The sequence below is a fragment of the Synchiropus splendidus genome, chromosome 17, assembly GCF_027744825.2.
Source record: "Synchiropus splendidus isolate RoL2022-P1 chromosome 17, RoL_Sspl_1.0, whole genome shotgun sequence".
In the NCBI taxonomy this organism is placed as follows: Eukaryota; Metazoa; Chordata; class Actinopteri; order Syngnathiformes; family Callionymidae; genus Synchiropus; species Synchiropus splendidus.
This window is the reverse complement of record NC_071350.1, coordinates 6,437,073-6,456,462: the sequence shown is the minus strand read 5'-3', so window position 1 is coordinate 6,456,462 and position 19,390 is coordinate 6,437,073. Positions and strand designations below refer to the sequence as shown.

General features: G+C 41.6%; 1 protein-coding gene across 1 annotated transcript in view; it reads left to right on the top strand.

The window, feature by feature from the left end:
• LOC128748763 (junctional adhesion molecule 3B-like) overlaps positions 1-19,390 on the top strand; it is a 33,581-nt gene that overhangs the window by 12,743 nt on the left and 1,448 nt on the right. The window contains exons 2-8 of the mRNA XM_053847737.1: positions 13,608-13,676; positions 13,746-13,859; positions 13,928-14,080; positions 15,623-15,825; positions 17,888-17,987; positions 18,864-18,993; positions 19,078-19,132. Coding sequence (XP_053703712.1) covers positions 13,608-13,676; positions 13,746-13,859; positions 13,928-14,080; positions 15,623-15,825; positions 17,888-17,987; positions 18,864-18,993; positions 19,078-19,132 — 824 coding nt within the window. The remainder of the gene's footprint in view (positions 1-13,607; positions 13,677-13,745; positions 13,860-13,927; positions 14,081-15,622; positions 15,826-17,887; positions 17,988-18,863; positions 18,994-19,077; positions 19,133-19,390) is intronic.

Here is a 19,390-nt window from a genome sequence, read left to right as displayed (position 1 = left end):
GTATTATTTGAACTGAAAAGTTATCCACAGTTCAAGGTTCCTCTAAACGCTGACATTAAAAAATAGAGCCATGTGTGACTAAGTCTTGCATGAAATTGCTCACCAACAAACCTCATCTTTGATTTTCAAGTGCAAGTGTTTGATATTATGTTGTGAGAAGTGGGCATCAGGTGAACAGGTGCAGGATGGCCTTGTTTTAAAGTCTTTGATGTAATGTGTTCCAGTCCCAAGTGGCATAAATGTGCAGTGTCACATTAATAGAACATGACTGAGTTTGGCTGCCACCTTATCTGTTAAGGATGGTTACACTTCACGTAATCGCTCTGTTACGCATCAGTTTCATTTAATATGAGACCGGATCACATCTAGTGCTGACATGTGTGCAAAACTTCGGCCTCAAGTCAAGAGCTTTGCAGGTTGAACTCCTTGTGAAATCACAAATAAAAGTCAGCAGAGTTAAAAGTCACGGTGCCCCTAAAGGCTGCATTTGGAAAAGCCACGCTTTCACTTTGGCTCATTTCAGCCCACAGCAGACATCCTTAGAGCGCGCAGGAAGTGAGGCAGATTAAACCTTTTGGACCTGCTAAGTCAACATGTCTCTGCTCTGTGCTCTTGTGTTATTGTTCAGTTGTCAGTCGAGTCTTAGTTCATCGCTGCTGTCGCCGCTCACCGTCCACACACACCACAATGAGCGCTTATCTCTGCAGCCTTTGGCTCCGCTTCCCCCCTCCACCAATCTGTTGGCATCCTTTCCAAATAGGCCGTTATTAGGTGAAAGAACTGCTGGCCGAACTGGAAAAAAAAAAGACCTATGTTAATATCCTAGGGTACCGATTAGCTAGATATCTGCAGATGGGCGTTTTCCAGATCTTTGTATGCCGTACTGGAATTATTGCTTAATCCTGTGTGGTGCACTGATTGAAAGCTTTAGAGGAGGATGAATATTGCCATGTGTGTGATTGTGTCTATATCCTGGATAGAAGGTTTTGGTGTCTGGGGTGCAAAGGGCGGGACGCAGAATGTTATCCAGGGATTTACCCCCGTGTGTTACGGTCTGACCAGTCCATCGTAGATTGGGATTGAGGCTCGTGCACAGTAGTCGCCGCCGCGCTTGTTAACCAACCCGCTGTTCTTGTGATCTATTTAAAAATGGCCGTCCGCATCAGTGGTCATCTTAAAGCATGTGGCGATGTTACCCATAATCCAGTGCTGTAGCAACACAAACGTTTATTTTCATCATGCTTGAAAAGGACTTGCGTGGAAATTGCATTCCTAATTAGGATTAAAGCAGGGGTCAGGCAGCCTGCACTAGAATGTGAAGCATTTGTAATGAGCGCCGCTGATGCCATCTGTGCAGTGTGGTGAGGAGCTAATTCTGGCACTGAGTGTGGTGCGATTTAACACAGATTTTCGTGGCAGCAGCTCCAAATCAACCATGGAATTTGACTTTGACTGCAGCCTTAAAAACTGTTGAATTTGCCCTCCTTACACCCCCAACCCACTGCTGTTAGATCTCCTTTAAGCTGACGCCATGGAGCTCCCCAATTCATGCGGACAACCAACATGTGTGGCATGTCAGATTGCTCGCATAACAGAAATGCTGCGCCAGAGGAGGCCTGCTCACCCTCGTGGCCTTATGTTTCGATCTGTTTTGACAAGTCATTCTCACTGGCTCCCCCAAGAGGCCAACCTGGGCTGACAATGAATGAGTGAACAATGGCTAAATCAGGATCAGGACAGCTGCCACTTCTTACCTGGAAGAATCCTGATCACCATGTCGCAGGTGCTTCAGCAAGTGCTTGACCATTAAGAGTATTGACGTGTGCCAGGGTGTCACTCTCATTACGTCAAAACTTTCTTTGATGGTCTACACTGATTTGATTGTTAATAGCGAAATCATTTCATTCTTAAGCAAATGTTCACTCAATATTTCTCACAGAAGAAAGCTGTAGTTTTGCACAAATAATTTTTCATCGCATTACACAATTTAAAGTGAAAAACAATTGCTTTGAAATAACACATGGTGTATTTCAAAGCATTTCTTTCACTTTAAATTATATATATATATGATCAAAACTGTTTTCATCACTTTCACATAACACTTTTTTTTTTAAGAAAATGATTCTCATGAAAGAGAAATTCACCGTCATAATAATAATGGATTGGTAGATTTATTTGTATGTCCTGGGACAGAATGTGCTCCAGCAAAGCGTGTAACAACATGACATTAAATATAACACCGCAGGGCGTCATGTTTTCCATGTGGGCTCATGCCTGAAGTTTCTGTCAACAGATTCTGGTTTACTTTTTTCAACGCATGTGGTCAATAGGCATTGTTTCCCCGGTCACAATACCCATCAACCATTGTTCTGTTTAATTAAGCATTCATTTTCTCCTCCGGCCTCAAACTGTGTCACCAAACAAAGGTCTCCTTTGGACCTCATTGCTACTAGGAGCATGTGAACAACAGAACTATTTTTATAGCGCCGGCAGGATCTGATTATCTCTTTGCCAAGATCTTTCACATGACTTCATGAATGAGCAACATTGTCATTGACGAATATTTATACTTCCCTAAAACACCACTTATGAAGTGCAGATTGAGCTGCATAAAGGATGAAGGTTGGCAGTGTCCCTCTGGACTAACTGCGAGCTTAAAAACAGTGTACGATTGTGATGGAGTAGTTAGTCTGTTTTCTGTGTGAGAGCATTCATTCACTGCATAAGGCACCCATCCATCAGTTTTCTCTCAATCATGAGGCTACCAAGATCTACATGAGTTCATATGAATTATTGTTACTGCATCCCTCTACTTTAATACTATACAACTGCAATTATAACCCATTTTAAGCCGTTTTTTAAATTCAGTATAATAAAATAGTTTTGTCACATTTGTCTCATCATTGTTCTGCCAATGTAGTGCCTTAGTTTCACATTTAAGATCGTGATAGTTGGTGCTATGCAGTAGTATAGAAAAGGTGGGTGTCTCTGTTGGAAGCGGCAACATGCAAGGGAGTCCTGTAATGTGGAGAGGGAAAGGTAGAAAAGTAAAAGTTTTTGTCCTACACTGGACCACTCCTATGAGCTAGTTTTATTTTTGCTTGAGGTCAAAGTGAGAGTGGGCCAGATGTAGACACTAACACTGACACAAAGTGACAGGTTCCCAGGCATTTGGTGACACCAACCCCCCATCCATTTTCTCATTGGCTCCGGTCTAGTCTTTGACCCCTCTCAGAGCACAGGGCTCATTGGCACTGAGGCACATGGGTTGCCCGGGTCTTACCCGACTCACAGATTTGGCCCTGCAGTCACTGTGTATGTAAATGCAGAATAAATGAATAAACGAAGAGGCCCTTGTTTGTACATGTTATAGCGCATACTTCACTCTCACCTGGAAAAGACAAAGGCTGTTTGATTTACCTGCTCATATCATGACATAATTGGATGAAGAAGAAGGCATTTGATGTATATATTTTGATATAAAAACATCTCAGATTGATTATCTCTATGTCATGTGAAATTGGGAAAGAAATCATAGTTCAGTTTTTGTCGATGGAAGGGTATTATCGATTATATGATTTCATTTCAAGTGTCAGTGGGAGAATAAATATGTTGATGTTTTTACACATTTTCCAACAATATTAGTTGTCCAATATAGCCTTAAACTTTATTGTTGTGCTTCTCAACTGGTCTGGCTTTGGAACCCTCCATCATTGCCAAAAGACCGGTTGTAACTGAAGTGATGAAATGAATTCAATTTTATTTAATGAAATGTATATTTGAAAAAAGTCATTCAAGTCACTGCTTCATAATAAAAGGCTAGGCTGCCTCCCAAGGAGTAAACATAAGAAAAATAAGATGAGAGAAATATAGTCAGTAGGAGAGCGACATTGTTCATGTTTGTGAAATTACATAGTATTACTAACATGTGCTGGTTAAATCAAATGCAATATGGAGATGAAGTGATTCTATTTAACCTCCTACTGCTCTTCATCTTGTTCTGACCACTTAGTATTCTGAAGACAGGGAAGGCCTTTCATCTTTCAACATTATGATTCCCTTCACAACATGCCACTGAGCGTACAGTGCACGAGCATCTTCCAATCTGAGGCGATCTGATCTCTCCCTCAAAACCATGAATCCAGAGCGGTGATGTTGGTCAATATGTTGTTATTGCAGTGTAGGGGCCTAGAGAATAAGATAAATCCAGCATTAATTGGGAGTAGACTTCCCATGATGGGATTAGGGGGAATTATTGAGGGGAACAAGTTGGGTGATTGCCCCCAATTAGAGCATGGCTAGGTCTGAGTAATAATCTGCAAAGGTCACCTTGGTTTTTAATGTCTTCATGGCAGCACACCTTTGCTGGTTTACACTTAGTTCAGGTATGTGCGCTTTTACATTTCACAGCAAAAACGTTGGACTTACAAGGTGATGTGCTCAGACTTCGCGAGGAACTATGAGGCAAATGAGAATCTTTGTACCACTCCAGAGACTGTGCGTCGCCATGAGCATGTTGCGTGTCAAGTAGTGGAGATATGGATTGAGACATGCAGAGGCAAAGGTTGGCATACTCACATTAGGCATGCACTAGGGCTGCACGATCGTGGCCAAAATGATGGTCACATTTGTTTTGATCAATGTGGTAATTACCATTATCATTACAATTTTCCAATGTGCTTGTGTTATTATTACTTCAAAAAGTACTGAAGTAAACAATTACAGTATACTGATAAGAATACAGTTGTAATGTCCCTCTCCATTTCCCCTAGGAGTATCGCGTATTTAGCCTGTGGTTTGGCAAGGATGAAGATGAAGAAAATATGTGTAATTTAAATAAAATGCCTGTTACATGGGATAAAGTTTTTGTTCTTGTCGGATGTGTAGGAATGAAGGTGTAACCTTTGGCATGGCAAGTTGGGGTTGTGATAGATGTAGAATTGAACTGAGCTGGTTAGTCATGTGTGTTGTGTAATATGAGTTGAACTAGGGACAAATATAAATTAAATCGAGTGGCAGACATTTGTTTGTTGTTTACCATGATTCCGGTCCAGACATTTACTCAGCAAAGTGTTGGTGGCCCTGTTAACCCCAGGCAAGCATGTGATACATTTATAAGCAGGTCTAATTTAGCCACATAGTTGACCTGCGGTGTGAGATCGCTGCTCCTACTGTGACATGCTGCTCGCTGCTCAACCGTGGGTGACATTTGCTCGGCAGCTGAAGGCCCATCTGATGAGAGTTGATTTTATCTTTATCTAAGCATCTGCTTGTCCACTTTCCCAAATTTTACGATGCCTAAGTGTTGACTGTCCTGTTATTCTAAAATATGACTGTGACACTTTACAAATAGAAACTTGACTTGAATGACCTAAAGGTTATGTCATTGATTTATTTGGATTCAACATTTCAAAGTGATGAATATGTTGTGTCGCACAACATTTGTTGCATGACTAAGAAACATAAACAGTCCTTAAATGTTCTCTTGACAACAAATGATAAATCGCTCATAGCATCCAATAAAATCATGACATCAGTCAAATTTGTTTGGTTCCTTTCTCTGCCATTATTCTTAATTTCACTTATGATCTTGACTGGCAGTTTACTCTGTAAAATCAAATAAGATTTATCTCTTCATGTGTTGATGAATCACAATTAATAATAAGTTCGATGGACGTCCGTGATAAAGCGCATGGCTGATACTCGGGTTGATATTAAGTATTTAGAAATGACAAACAGCTGAGCTAAATCCTTTCTGCTCAATGTGCTGCTCAATTTCCCCAGGTGATTAAAATGATGCGATTATAATCTGATGTTTTAATGCTGTTTTTTTTTTGCGTAATACTGCTGGGAAAATGTGCTCTGAACATAGGACTTGACAGAAACTGTTAAAGGTAACGTTGGTCCGAGAGACGACTTGCTGGATAACCACAGCTGTGACAATACAACCCCGGGGTCATTCGCCTGCCAGCTCAGCACTCAGACGACTCCCTCACTGTTACTATTTCCATGGGAGAGGCCTGTTTATTCACTTTCCTCCACACCTACAACAACAGGTGGGATCCAGTCTATATCGCCCACCAGCTAGGCGCTAAATAAAACAGCTTCTAATCCGAAGAGAAAATCTGGTTACTATGGTAATGTTGCAGCAGCCGAGCGCGCTTGGTCTGGAATCTGGTCATAATCGTTTCGGAAAGAAGCTTATGGTAATATGTGATGCTCTTATGAATTAATTTGTCAGGCTTTGTGTCCCAGCTGACATCATAGACTTTTATCAAATGGAAATTAGCATCTCCGCGGAGAGGAAACATGGTAGACATGGGGGCTTGAGCTTTACACTCTTCAACTTTCTGCTTGTTTCTGCTCATAGTCCTGCTGGGATTTGAATAATAACTAAAGGGCAATTTTATCCAGTGATTCCCTTTCACATCACTTTGTTGTTGACTTGGCCTCAACGCTAAAATGATTTCTCTTGACAAGGCAAGGATGGGAATATCAAATGCTTCATTACGATTCATGTGTTTTTCTTTGAATAAATATATATATTCATTTATATTTGTATCATTTGTATTGAAAGAACTGGTTACTGAAAATATTCATCACATGGATGTGCCACAATGATTAGGGGTCTGTATGACAACAGATAGAGAAGAGCTACACAGAGAATTGTTTCAAGTGTCTCCATGTAAATCGTAAGCCAGTCGCTATTTTGTATTTCAGTCACTATTAAATTGAAGTACAACTGCAATGTGTTTGTCAATTAAATGCCTGGTTTCACTTGAGAGAGATTTTGGAACTCAGTCAACCACCCAAGATGAGGAGAAGATCAGTGGAGGTGATCCAGGGGCATTTTCTTTTGAGGCTCAGCGGTAGTGATGGGCCCATGAAGCTTCATGAAACCATGCCCTAACCTGAGACCTCTAGGTGGCGCTCTCTGCTCTAAAATGTTTGGATGTGAACAACCATTTCAATGAAACCTCACATCATTGTTAAACGGAGAACGCCATGTTCTGAGCATTGAAATTGAGGATTCTGTTTTATGAGGCCTCATCAACCTGTTCATAGATCCAGCTATTGTTTCAATGCTTCAGTCTTTAGTTGTGTTGTGTGAACATTGTCTTTTCTGGGTATTGGGTACTGAAAAGTGCTTCTTGCCCAGTAACGAGGGAGATCCTGCCAAATGATCATTACGGTACCTTTCTCTTTACCAAGACACATTTCTCCTAACGGCTGCCACAGTTCTGTATTTGTGTGTTTGTGACAGCAGCACTATTGATCTGCAAAATTGTGGGATACAGGCAGGCTCAGGGCTGACATTTCCTGGGTTGAGACATCAGTCCCACCATTGAAGTTTTTGCTCACATTGACTGAGGTCTGACTGATTTTCTAGTTCAGGGTAAAATTATTCAGTACAATGCGCCAAATGTTGCCGATTTTCTCACGCTGGTTGTCCTTTTAAGGCTGTTGTGCGATATAGGGATTATCATTATTATTATTATGCATCTAATTAATATGTTTATTTTTCTCTGTACTTCAATGTTTGATTTTAAATTAAAGTCCAAGACATTGTTCTCTGGTGGAATGTAAAAGCAGTTAGTCTATAGATAGATGGAGCATGTATGCGCTCACTCCGGCTGACCGACACGTGGGTTTGCATTCACATGCTGCTTCCACCTCGTTCTGGAAAACGGTGGTCAAGCCATCGTCGGTCTTCCATATCCTCCACGAAGCACAGACTATTTGAGACACAAGCAGTATGTCATGTTGACATTTTGATAAACTGTTAAAAATATATCAGCTGGAGGACACAGCCTTGGAGATGTGGGGGGTTTATTTGACAGGGTGGTCCAGCAACCGGACCTGAAAAAAGATAAATCACGTTTACCACAGGGATTAGATTAGTGAGGAAATAATCTGTTTTGAAACTCCATTCTAAGTCATTGGAGGAAAAAATGATGCATCTTGCTACCTGATAAAAAGGAGGCAACCTCAGCTTTAATCAAATGAGAAACTGTGTACATTCTTTGATGTTTTGCTCCCAAAAGGGCGTGGGAATAATCTCCACCAGCACCAGGCGCAGAAGCTCTACAGGGAATATCCCTAGTTGCTTAATTGAACCTGTCTATTTATGATACCAAGCTCACCTCGCTGGATGCAGAAAGCTAAATTACAGGAAACAAGCACTGCGTCCCAGGAGGAACGACAGAAAACTGAGGGCTTCATTACACACTGTAAGCATTGCCAAGCACACATCTCCTCTGCGCCTTTTGTATTATTCAGTGATGTAAAACCTGGGGGGTTTATGAGGGCATTACACTAAGATTACAGCGAAAACCCGGCGCCCATCATGGGGGAGGCAAGGAAGATTAAAAAAAAACTTTGATGCAGATTTACAGATTGCCAGATCTCACACAGCTGTGTCCGACTGAAGGGAAAACAGGGGAGAAATTCAGCATATGTAGGTCGCTTAGCACCTGCTTGGTTAAAAGCCCAATGTGTGACTTTTATACCAGGTCATGTGACTGTGGCGTCAGAGTTATAATAATCTGACTTTGCCGCCCACATTCTTTTGTAGATAGTACAATGAGTCACGGCAGGTTTGGAAATGTGTTGCCAAGGAATAGGGATGGTAGACAAGCATGGAATGAGCAGACCAGGACAGGATGTGTCAGAGATGGGAAACACCACTCTCATAACACACACTCAGCACTTCCTGAGCCTCAGTCCATCTCCAAGACTTGAGTGACCAGCTGCTGCCTCTTGTCGGAAAACCCTTCGAGAGCCTGTTGTTGAATGAGATGATAGTGAAGAGAACCATCAATACTCAACTGTCAAGAACCTCAGCATATGTGGTGGAAAAAGGCTCTTTCGTAGGAAGTTGTTGTGGTCATTCCTCTTCTCTTATTTTCAATATCAAGATGAAATATCAAAGTGAAAGCATTAAGTAGAAGCTTATGCCTTTGGACTGATGCCATGATATTCACAAGATTGGATTATTGTCATAGGAATGTCGGTTTGTGTTGCAAAGTGCACCTCATAAGCTTCAACTCAGGAATTAATTTTCCCACGGGCCACATCAGAAGGAAGTTGTGTGGGAGACTGGTGCAAACTCAATTCATTTATTAATTTAAACAGAATCATCACTAAGATACAAATAGCTTAATTACAAAATATATGTTTTAAAATAATTTAATATAATAATTTAATAATTATTTTATGAATTACTGTGTTTACATTTTATCTTTAGGGTCACGAATCAAGTGTATTTTTTCTTTCAACACATTTCTGTCCAACATTTAAGCAAAGATTATCAAGACTAAAGGACTTGTCAAAATGTCAACCAGGGACCATATGAAATGAAAGGCAGTTGACCTGACACATATCAACCTCTACGTTTACGTCTTCAAGCATCTTTTCAATTGATTGCATTACTTTTTGCATGGCTGATGCATTGATCATGCCAAATGGCAGTTTTTGTTTTAGTCCATCAACTCATCTGACGGATTTCCACAATGCCCAGACTCACTGACTGTCCTGCTTAAACTGATGGATCAAATGTGTTTTTCTAGTTTGTTCTTAAATTCCTCTAACTTGTGTTTTTATGGAGGCAAGTTTTCGCAATGTGTGTGTGAGCATATCATGTGTTTCCCTGGACAGCTGTTTCCATGGCAGACCTCTCAAGCTTTTTATCTCTACGTCAAGCTCACTTAGGCATCTAATCTGTACTAATACCCTCAGAATTAAGGAGGATGGTGAGGACAGGGGGCTGAACTTCATAAGCAATGTCACACCCAGCACTACACTTTTAATGAAAATCATAGATTTTCATCATGAAGGTTAGTTTCTTCATGCTCGGCCCTGTTGTAGGTTTTGGACTCTCGCTTCTTGAACGTGTGCTTGGCCTAGTTAAATTTAGTCTGAAGTTGCACAGCGCATGCAGTACACTTGAAACACAATCCCAGAGGTAGACATGACTCACATGCACAGCTTTGTCAGAATCACGCAAAAAATGTTATGTATCCTTCAGTAAATAGAGGAATTTGGTTCAGCTGAGTGACTCTTCGGTGCGGAGGAGCAGGTATCTCCTCTTCACACAGATATTCGACAGTCACTCTTATTCCTACTTGACTTTGTGGAGAAAAACAGAAGCTTTCAGGCTCTTTTCATCCAAACACGTGTGGTGTTTGTGCAGCAACACAAAGAACCCTCAGAAACTGAAGTTGAAAATGCGGCACTCGTCTCTGCACAGCTTTAATTTGACGGTTTTGACTGCATATGTGTTTGCAACACAGGGCTGATTGACAGGCACTGACACTCTTTCTGCTTTGAAGCTTTTGGGATGTGATATTTCTGAAAATGCGCGCGTGTTCCCGTCATTATTTCCATATTTCAATGGGAGTAAAAAAAAAAACATTTTTAGCTAGTCACAAACTTTGTCACCTTCTAAAACTTTGCTCAGATGTTGAGCTGAGACAGAGCTCTGAGAATACTGCAACTTATTTCCAAAGAAAAAAAAATATGGAAAGTTAAATTCTGGTTTTACTCTTTGCTTTTTACTCGTAGTGTATACTCTCCCACCGAGCAGCGCCTTGACTCCTTTAGGGTCTAATTCCTTATTCAGATGAAGCAGACAGTGGAAATAATCATTGAATACTTGTGCAGAACAAGATGACAAGGCTACCATGGACAATAATTGTTTTCAGCCTCTCCTCCCTTACCAAATTTGCATCAGTGACAGATCTAGAAATTCTTTTTTTGGGTTAGCCAGGGGGAGACCATTACTGACATCGAGGCGGTAATAAGTAGATGCATGAAATATCTAGATTACTGTCTTCATGATTGTAATGCAGGCTGTTGTGTTTGTTCTTCTAGTGTGACCATTATCCCTGTTGCATTTGTTCAGAGTTAGATTCACTAAAATGCATCACAAATGTTCATATTCATCTGAAAACAAGATCAGCTTGTTCCTTATGGCCTAGATTGATACATTAAATTTCTTTTTATAAAGTCATGTGTATCATATACAGTAGTCAGCAACAATAGTGCACTTTAATGTATATATCAAACAAGCCCAACAGGGCTGCGACGAAGTAATAAGTCATTATAACGCGCCAATTTGAACATGTAAAAAGTGCTGACTCAAGATTTTTATAGTCACTGCTGCCTGCCAAGGGCAAATAGGACGCTGAAATAATGTCTTAATTGCACACAATATAAAATATCAGACCAGAAATAACTCGAGCATGAATTTATGTTAAGTGAAAAGAACTTGCATTAAAGTAATTTTACTGTGCTACTGCAGATAAATCTGTGACAAATGGATGTTCATTGTTGAATCACTGTTGAAGAATTCATTTTTGGAAGTCATGAAACACAGTCATATACGGTGAATGAGGACAGAGGATAGCCTCTACTGTCCTACCACAGATGGCAAATGCTTCAGATGTTAAGTCCAAGTCAAGAGCATGAGATTAATCATGGAAAACCTAACATGAAAACTGTGATGAGGTGGTGGTCTGCGTAGTTTGCCATCATGACATTGTGAATATTTTCCTGAAATTACAATCGTAAAACTTGACACCTTTAAATTAATAAATGGAAAAACACAGGTACACGCACATGTACAAGTCACACCAACATCTCTGTTTTGAATTGCACAGATGACTCACTCTGAAGCGTCCTAGCTTCACAACCCACCTCCTCCCATGCTCCTTTCTGCTGCTGTCTTTGTATGTATTCAGTTTGTATTGTATGTATTCAGTCAAGGAGAGCTTGTCTTTGAAACTGGTGTATGAAGACGTTACAGTTCCACTGGAAATGCATAGGATATGTATGAAGCTACAGAGAGTAATTCAGCATTGCAATGGCTTCTTCTGGAGTTGCTAAAATTGTGGTCGTACACTGGCCTTATTATCTTGTCAGTCACAGTTTCTTGAATTCCTCATTACCTCAGAGTTTCAGCAACAAACTTACCTTGGGTGGTGTCTGTTGAACAAAATACAGTAGCCTACAAGACATGTACATGTAGCTCTTGACTGTTATCAAAAGTTGCGCTAAAATATGGGCCTGGTTGCATTCATGTGCAGTGACTGGAGTCTTGTCTGTGATGTCCTTGTGTCATATGTGTGCTGTTGTGCGGCAGGTGCCTTTAAATTTATATTACATTGGTGCTGTAGGTTCTGAGGCCACAGTAATGTGTCAGTTTTGTGTGTCTTAAGTTATCAAGCCTCTTAACTTCTCTGATCCTTCTCAGTGTGGAGGACACGACTTGATACTAGCTTGACAATGTCCCTTTCACATATGCGGTGAAGCTTCGCAGTCATTTTTCATAGCCGTGACAAGTTATTAGCCTGACCGTTTACAATTGAAATTGAGTAATGTTGCAACTCTTTCTTGGATAGCCTTCTTGACCTACTTTTGACCTTCCTCCTGTGTTTGTAGCGTCAGCTTCAAACAAGCTGCCATCTTGTCAAGATCGTAAGCTAATCAGCTTAGTTTGTCTGCTCTAGCAGGTGACCCGAGACACGCCTTTGTGTTTGTGACAGTTGGCTGGGGTCACTACATCCGTATAGATTGTTGTAAATACAAGCTGCTCTCCTGTGGGTGCTTTCATGCAAACAGTATGAACTAGTACTATGTTTTCATGCAAACAGTATGAACTAGTACCATGAGCTGGGACTCTGGTGTTCTTTTCAAATTGTTGGCATATAACTATTTTTTTGTTTGTTTTTTTAATCATAATGACATGCTAACAAAGTTTGACCTCAATAAATAATATATACTTTGCTGAATGACTTGTTCAAGTATTATACATTATTCAATACCTAAAAGATTTTAAACTTGGCCCCGGTTAAAATCGTCATTGGTGTTTCTGTGTCATAACATTTCTCTTTATATTATATGCATGTTTTGTTTAAAAACTGTTTGCACCTTTAGATTTGAATGTGCGTGGGGCAAGATGCTGTTTGTTTTCAAGAACATAGTGATTAAAGCAGATGCATCCTTGTGTTATCAGGGATGAAAACAATGCCTTAAGTGTTTTGAGGCTTCGAGTGCAGGAGGCTGGGGGTGATGTTGTGCCCGGTCAGTCGACTAACGGCTGCTCGCATGATTCAGCAGAAGGCCCAACCCTAACACCACATACCAATGCGGCTCTTTCCTGGATGTTTTGCACCGTTTGCTCCACACTGGTCAACAGCATCAGAGAGGAAGACAGAGTGAACAGGGGGTGAGGGATAGAGACGGGGTGGGGGAGGCTGAGCGGGCAGTTGAACTACTGGCATGGTGAGTTTGCCCTGAAAAGGCCACATGCCTCCCTGCACAATTATCCAGTGTGCATAGAAACCGCTCCCCCGTCCCTGCACTCACCCCCCCACACACACACTTCTAAAACAGAAAATGGACGTGAAGATAAATGAGGGCGAAGAGCACCGCCGTGTCATATCGACGTTCATGTGGGCTTGTATGTGGAATTTCAGATGAGTGCACCCATCACAAACATCGCAGCCGAAGTGTTAAAACAAGCGCAGTTCACGGTCGGACGTCAGCTGGTTTCGCGCTCATCAGTGGATCATGAAAATTCATGCTCTGCTCGCTCTTGTCTGCAGGCTACTTCAGCGTGTTTGCTGTGGTGCTGACGACGGACAACGACTCGCCATGGACAGATGAGTTTGACAGTAAGAGCGCGAGCGCATGAATAGAAATCCTCTGTCCAACTCGTGTGCTGACGACTCTCCTCCTTTCAGAAATTGAATTATCGTGTTTGATTGACTCCATCTCGACACCCAATCCCAGAATCGAGTGGAAGAAAATAAAAAATGGAGGACCCAGTTATGTCTATTTTGACAAGAAAATTTCAGGTAAACGAAAAGATGTCATGTAAACGAATGCATGACTGACTGAGCCATTGTTTCATTGAAACTCACAGGTGATCTGGAAAACAGAGCGGTGATCAGAGAACCCGCCACACTCGTGATCACCAACGCAACACGGTCCGACACGGCGAAATACAGATGCGAAGTGACCGCTGCAGATGACCAGAAGTCAGTGGATGAGATTGTGATCAACCTGACTGTAAGAGGTGAGCAGACAGGTCATCATCAAGTCAACACTTGCACCTGCAGCACTAGCTGGGAAGTAGAAGCTCTGAAATCCCTCGAGGTGCTGACACAGTTTACAACACCAGTCCTCCATCACTAGAGTCTCCCCTGAAAGGTGTTCAGAAGATTTGACTTTGAGGTTTTCACATTTTCGCCACAGGTTAATGTTCACTCATTTGCTTATGTAATCAGATTACAGACATATGTATGTCTGTACGGTAATATAACCATAAATAAGCAAATCATTCATTTGTGTATTAGCAGTACTTAATAGCACTTTGTTCAGTGTATTTTACCATACAATAGTCACCTTCTTTACTGATTATTACCAGTAATTAAGCGAGTAAGTAATTTGTTCGATGTGTAATGTCTGTTCATTTGTCTATTCTTGTTTTTTCATTTGTCTGAAGTGTGACCCAGTGTATCATAATTACTTGTACTTACGTGTTTGTTCATTTGCTTGTTAACATGATACTTCAAAATGGACGCGTTTATTTCAATAGAAATTTCAGGGTTCATTGAAAACTTAAAAGCCTTTTCAATATGGTGGCGGTCTGTAGGTTAATTTGGATTCGAAAATGTCCTAAGGATTTCTATTAAATTCTATTGAATTGTTCCCGCTCCAGTGAAAACTGGCCAATGTAGCAGCGCTAACGTCGCCATGGTTAAAACAGCCGGTTGGGTGTTGGCTCAAGGCAAAAGTTCAGTCCACGGACACGGAGTTGAACTGAAATGCTGCCGCATCAGATGGTGGCGGTCCCGAATTTAGACCTGCTAGCGGCGCGAAAAGGAGCTGGGTGTGTGAGCGCTAACAGAACTAGCTAAAGACTTAAGTTCTCTACCACCTGCTTGATGGAGAGAATTATCTTTCGGGTGGATATAGTGGGTAAAAAATCACTAGGTGGGTGTTTGGGCAGAAACAACCAATCAGAAGTCAAACGTTTGCTCAGATGGAGAGCTACTCTTACTGGACCGCCACGTTGCTGAGCAGGGGAGAGGCCCATGCTGCACCACCCAGAGCACGGATGCTAAAATGGCTGAGGTGTTGAGACGGTCACACGTGACATTCAACATTCATCTCTCTTAAAGCATGAACTTAATATAAAAGAGTCATTATCATGCCCTTACCAGAGAGACCTTGGCCCGTGTTTCACACCCGGGCCGTAGAAAGATGACACGGCGTTGTAGGTCACACCAGCCCTCCAGCTTATATTTGAGGATGTTGTGACCGGGCTGGACCTGCCCAGCTGCAGAGGCTGAAAGAGGAAACTTCTGAAACTGCATCTGTTCCCTGTACTAAAGAAAGCAAGCACTGCATGTTTTGGTGCACTTTTTGGCATCTGCTGGTGCTGCACCATAATAAGCCGGCTGCAGTGACATTGTTTTGTTTTCTTTTTTAAAGCATCTTTGTCCCAGGCTGTTCGGCTATAGTGCTACAGCCGGACCAAAAGTCTCTCCAGAAGCTCCTCGTAACCGTGAAGTGTCTTGGTTTGACTCTGGTCATATGTTTTGTGTCGCTGCAGTGAAGCCCGTCACTCCCAAGTGCAGCGTGCCCAAATCAGTGCCTGTTGGGAAGTCAGCTGAGCTGAGCTGCGTGGAGGAAGAGGGCTTCCCAAAGTCTCAGTACCAGTGGTTTAAGGGCAGAGAGGAGATCCCGGATGACCCCAAGACCAGCCCTAAGTTCTTCAACTCATCATACACGCTCAACGCAGAAACAGGAACTCTGGTGAGTATGTGTGTTTGGACACGGACTCACATGAGTGGCCGAGGCGGGGCAGGGATGGTGGCCTGAAGCCCAAGGGCGGAGGGGGGATATTTTAGGGAGACAGTCGATGGCGAGCTTGTCGGGAATCTGCTGTCCTGGTTTGCACATTCCTTGATTCTATCTAGCTTTCTAGGACGGCACAGTGGCTACATTTACATCTTAGAGCTTATAATCCAATATCAAGCCAAATAAGGCGACACTCGAAATACAACTTGGCCATGAAAGTTCAACTGCACTCGCTCAGAGTCGGAGGAATCAATAGTCGACGAAGACATGTCGACCTCGTGACGCAAAGTTTTATATGGCTTAGAGGTTCAGTGAGGAGTTTTGAAGTCAAGTCAAAGAGTCATGGGAAACAAAGGAAAGCTTCTTTAACAAAAAAACAGGATATTAAATTACTTTTTATTAGATTATTGACTATTGCGTTATAGACCTAATTTGAAGGAAGAAAAGTACATTATAAAACACCTGTTCTCCTTCCGCCAGGCCACAGTATCTGCACAGTAATAAGCAAGGGATGGAAATATCCTGCGTATTCTATCCTAGCGTTTTGTTTAACTATGACTCCGATAACCAAAATGTGGGTCTGTATTTTACTCAGCTTAGACGTATTTCACTCTCTGGACGGTGTATTTTTTTTCCTCGTTAATGAGATATAATGTTGTGTTATTACATATGATATTTGACTAGTCTACTTTAACACTGTTCACTGTAATGTAATTACACAATATGGAGTTAATTTATTCAGACTTCAAATGAAAACGTGAATTTCTATCTTAATAACGCAGCAACTAAATATAATCAATAGTTTCCATTGAAAGCCTGATGCGTCAACATGCGTGTTCCACGGCACTATGGGCTTCAGTAGGTTTGAATTTCGTTCCAGCCAACATACAACAACAACTCTCACATTTCTATGTGATTTCTGGGATCAGAAAGGAGCTGTGAATAATACATTAGATATGAATATGAATTGTTAATATAAAATCAAAAATGAATTTGGCTCCAAATAAATCTAGAATGCAATACTTGGGATGGAGCCATAAGAGAATTTTGATTAATTATTTTTTTTAAAAAAGATGTGACTTCACAACCAAAACATCCGCAATGAAAAAGTTAGATTGCATTGATGGAGGGAAACACCAAAGTTCAGGATACAAACAATAAATTATGAAGCTTATGTGTAGAGAGTAAACTTAAATTCTGGTGTCAAATATTAAAACAGGATGAATCCTCATTTTTGATTTAAAAACTGTATTTAATGAGACAATTTTTAATCCAGTCCCACCCTCACTTTTAGCGCATCTGTGTGAGTGGGTTTAATCTTTATATTGTTAAATATGCTCTGCAGTTTTAGCCAAGTTTACTCTGGTATTTCAGCAGCTGATTTTCTACTGTGCATATTCCCGAATGAAATAAACATGGAATTAGAGAAATAAATCATGAATTCTTCAGCACAGAGAGGATCCTGTCTTGTGAGGAATGAGGTGTTCCAGCTCACCTCAGTGTTTGTCTGTTCAGGAAATCCCAGAATAAGTGCTTCGGGACATGTTTACACGTCGCAGTCCGGAGCTGTAAAATAGTCTTCCATGTTTGACGTCTATATTAGGCTTGCCCTTCACTTGTGTGAAAGCCAGATGATGGACTGTTGCATTAAGGTTGTGTTTTGTGTTTTTGAGGAAAGATTTGGGAATATTGTGTTTTAATTTCCCATGTAATTGGTGTGGAGCAGTGTCGTGTCGCTGGTGGGAGATTTGACAAAGCTAATGTAACGTTGCACCACAAGCTGCTCTGGTATGCCGCCGTTAAGAGTGACATCTCCATAAATGGACTTGGTACTCGTGTCCCCTGCAGTCCATCGTCACGCAGGGTGAGGCGAGTGACTGACAGCAAGTGGGACGAGCGGGAATGTTCTTTCTCTTTGTGTTTCCTTAATATATTTTCACGGCCGTCGTGTATTTCGTGTAAAAGTGAAGTGGCCTGGCGCACGTGTGAACGCACTGACCTTGCGGTGTCTCCTCAGAAATTCATTGCGGTCCGAAAAGAAGACGCTGGCGAGTATTTCTGTCGAGCCAAGAACCACGCAGGGGCCGCAGAGTGTCCGCATCAGATGATGGAAGTCTGTAAGTGTCCGCGGCTCAGATGTCTCACGTCATACCTGCACCTCCCAAATTCCCAAATAAGTGAAATAGTTCCCAAAAAGGGGGAAATTTGAGGCTGTAATTTAGGGGTGGGAAATTACATTTCCTAATGGGCCAGGTTATGTATTGTGACCTCAAACACAAAGAAAGGAGAAAGAAAGAGAAAATTTAAAATAAAAATAAAGTGATCACATGAAATTACACTTTCAAAAATGCACAGAACATGTTGGTTTGTTGTGTTTTATTTCATTTCAACCACATTCCATTTAAAGATTCTGTGTCTCATGCGTTTCAAAATCTACTTTCAATTCTGTTGTATTTTAAGGGACAAGAAATACTCCTTAAACAGCCAACGGAAAAGAGGAACTATTAAGGAATATAATCAAACGAGAAAGTTGTGTTTCTGTTGAATCATAATGAACAAAAAACAATGCACAAGACAAAAATGTCAGCGACAGCAACACTGTCAGTTTCATAGTTTTACTCTGACTCCAGGTGGGCCACATAAATGCAGCCTTTGCACAGGTCTGCTGTAACAATGTGGACGTGTTGTGGGCTAAAACGCGAGCACTGGAAACATAAATGGAGCATGGCATGTTAGTATTAGTGGGAACAGCATGTGCAAACAAGTACACTTAACGTAACGGTGGTTAATTTGTTAACTTAACCAACAAGAGTGAAGTCATGTTGAGGCTGAGTGTAAACACTGTAGAAGCTAATGCATCACTCTGTGGACACGTGAGAGATAATGTTAGTGGAAATGTGGCAGGAGTTTAAAACGTCTTCAAAGGTAGAAACGTCTCTTCTTCAGTGCATGTTCAGTTTGTTGTTCAAATTCCCGTTTCTTCCCCTCCACAGACGATATAGACATAGTGGGAATCGTGTTGGGAGTGCTGGTGGTGGTGGTGGTGCTCTTGTGTATCACTGTGGGGATCTGCTGTGCCTACAAGCGAGGCTACTTTGCCAGCCAAAAACAGACTGGCAACAAGTAAGTGGTCCACACGCCGCTCACCACAAGTGATGAACAGCTGTGTGCGATGAGACGGTAAACTCTCATCCCCTCGTGTTTTAGTTACAAAGTTCCATCGAAAGGAGACGGAGTGGACTACGTGAGGACGGACGATGAGGTTTGTACTGACTCATGAAAGCTCTTAAGACTTGGCTGTCGGATGATCAACTGAGGAAACATCACGCACTTCTTTACAGACACTTGTATTTCCGTTTGCATGTGTTGACCCGATATGGTCTGCTTGAAGGTTTGGAACAGGAAGTCGCTTAAAGCAATCAAACAGAGCTCTGGTTAGACTCATCGTCTTCTCAGACCTATTGAACCTGTTTTGGATTCCAAATACCTCACAATTGAAAGTAGCTTGAAGGCAGCCAGG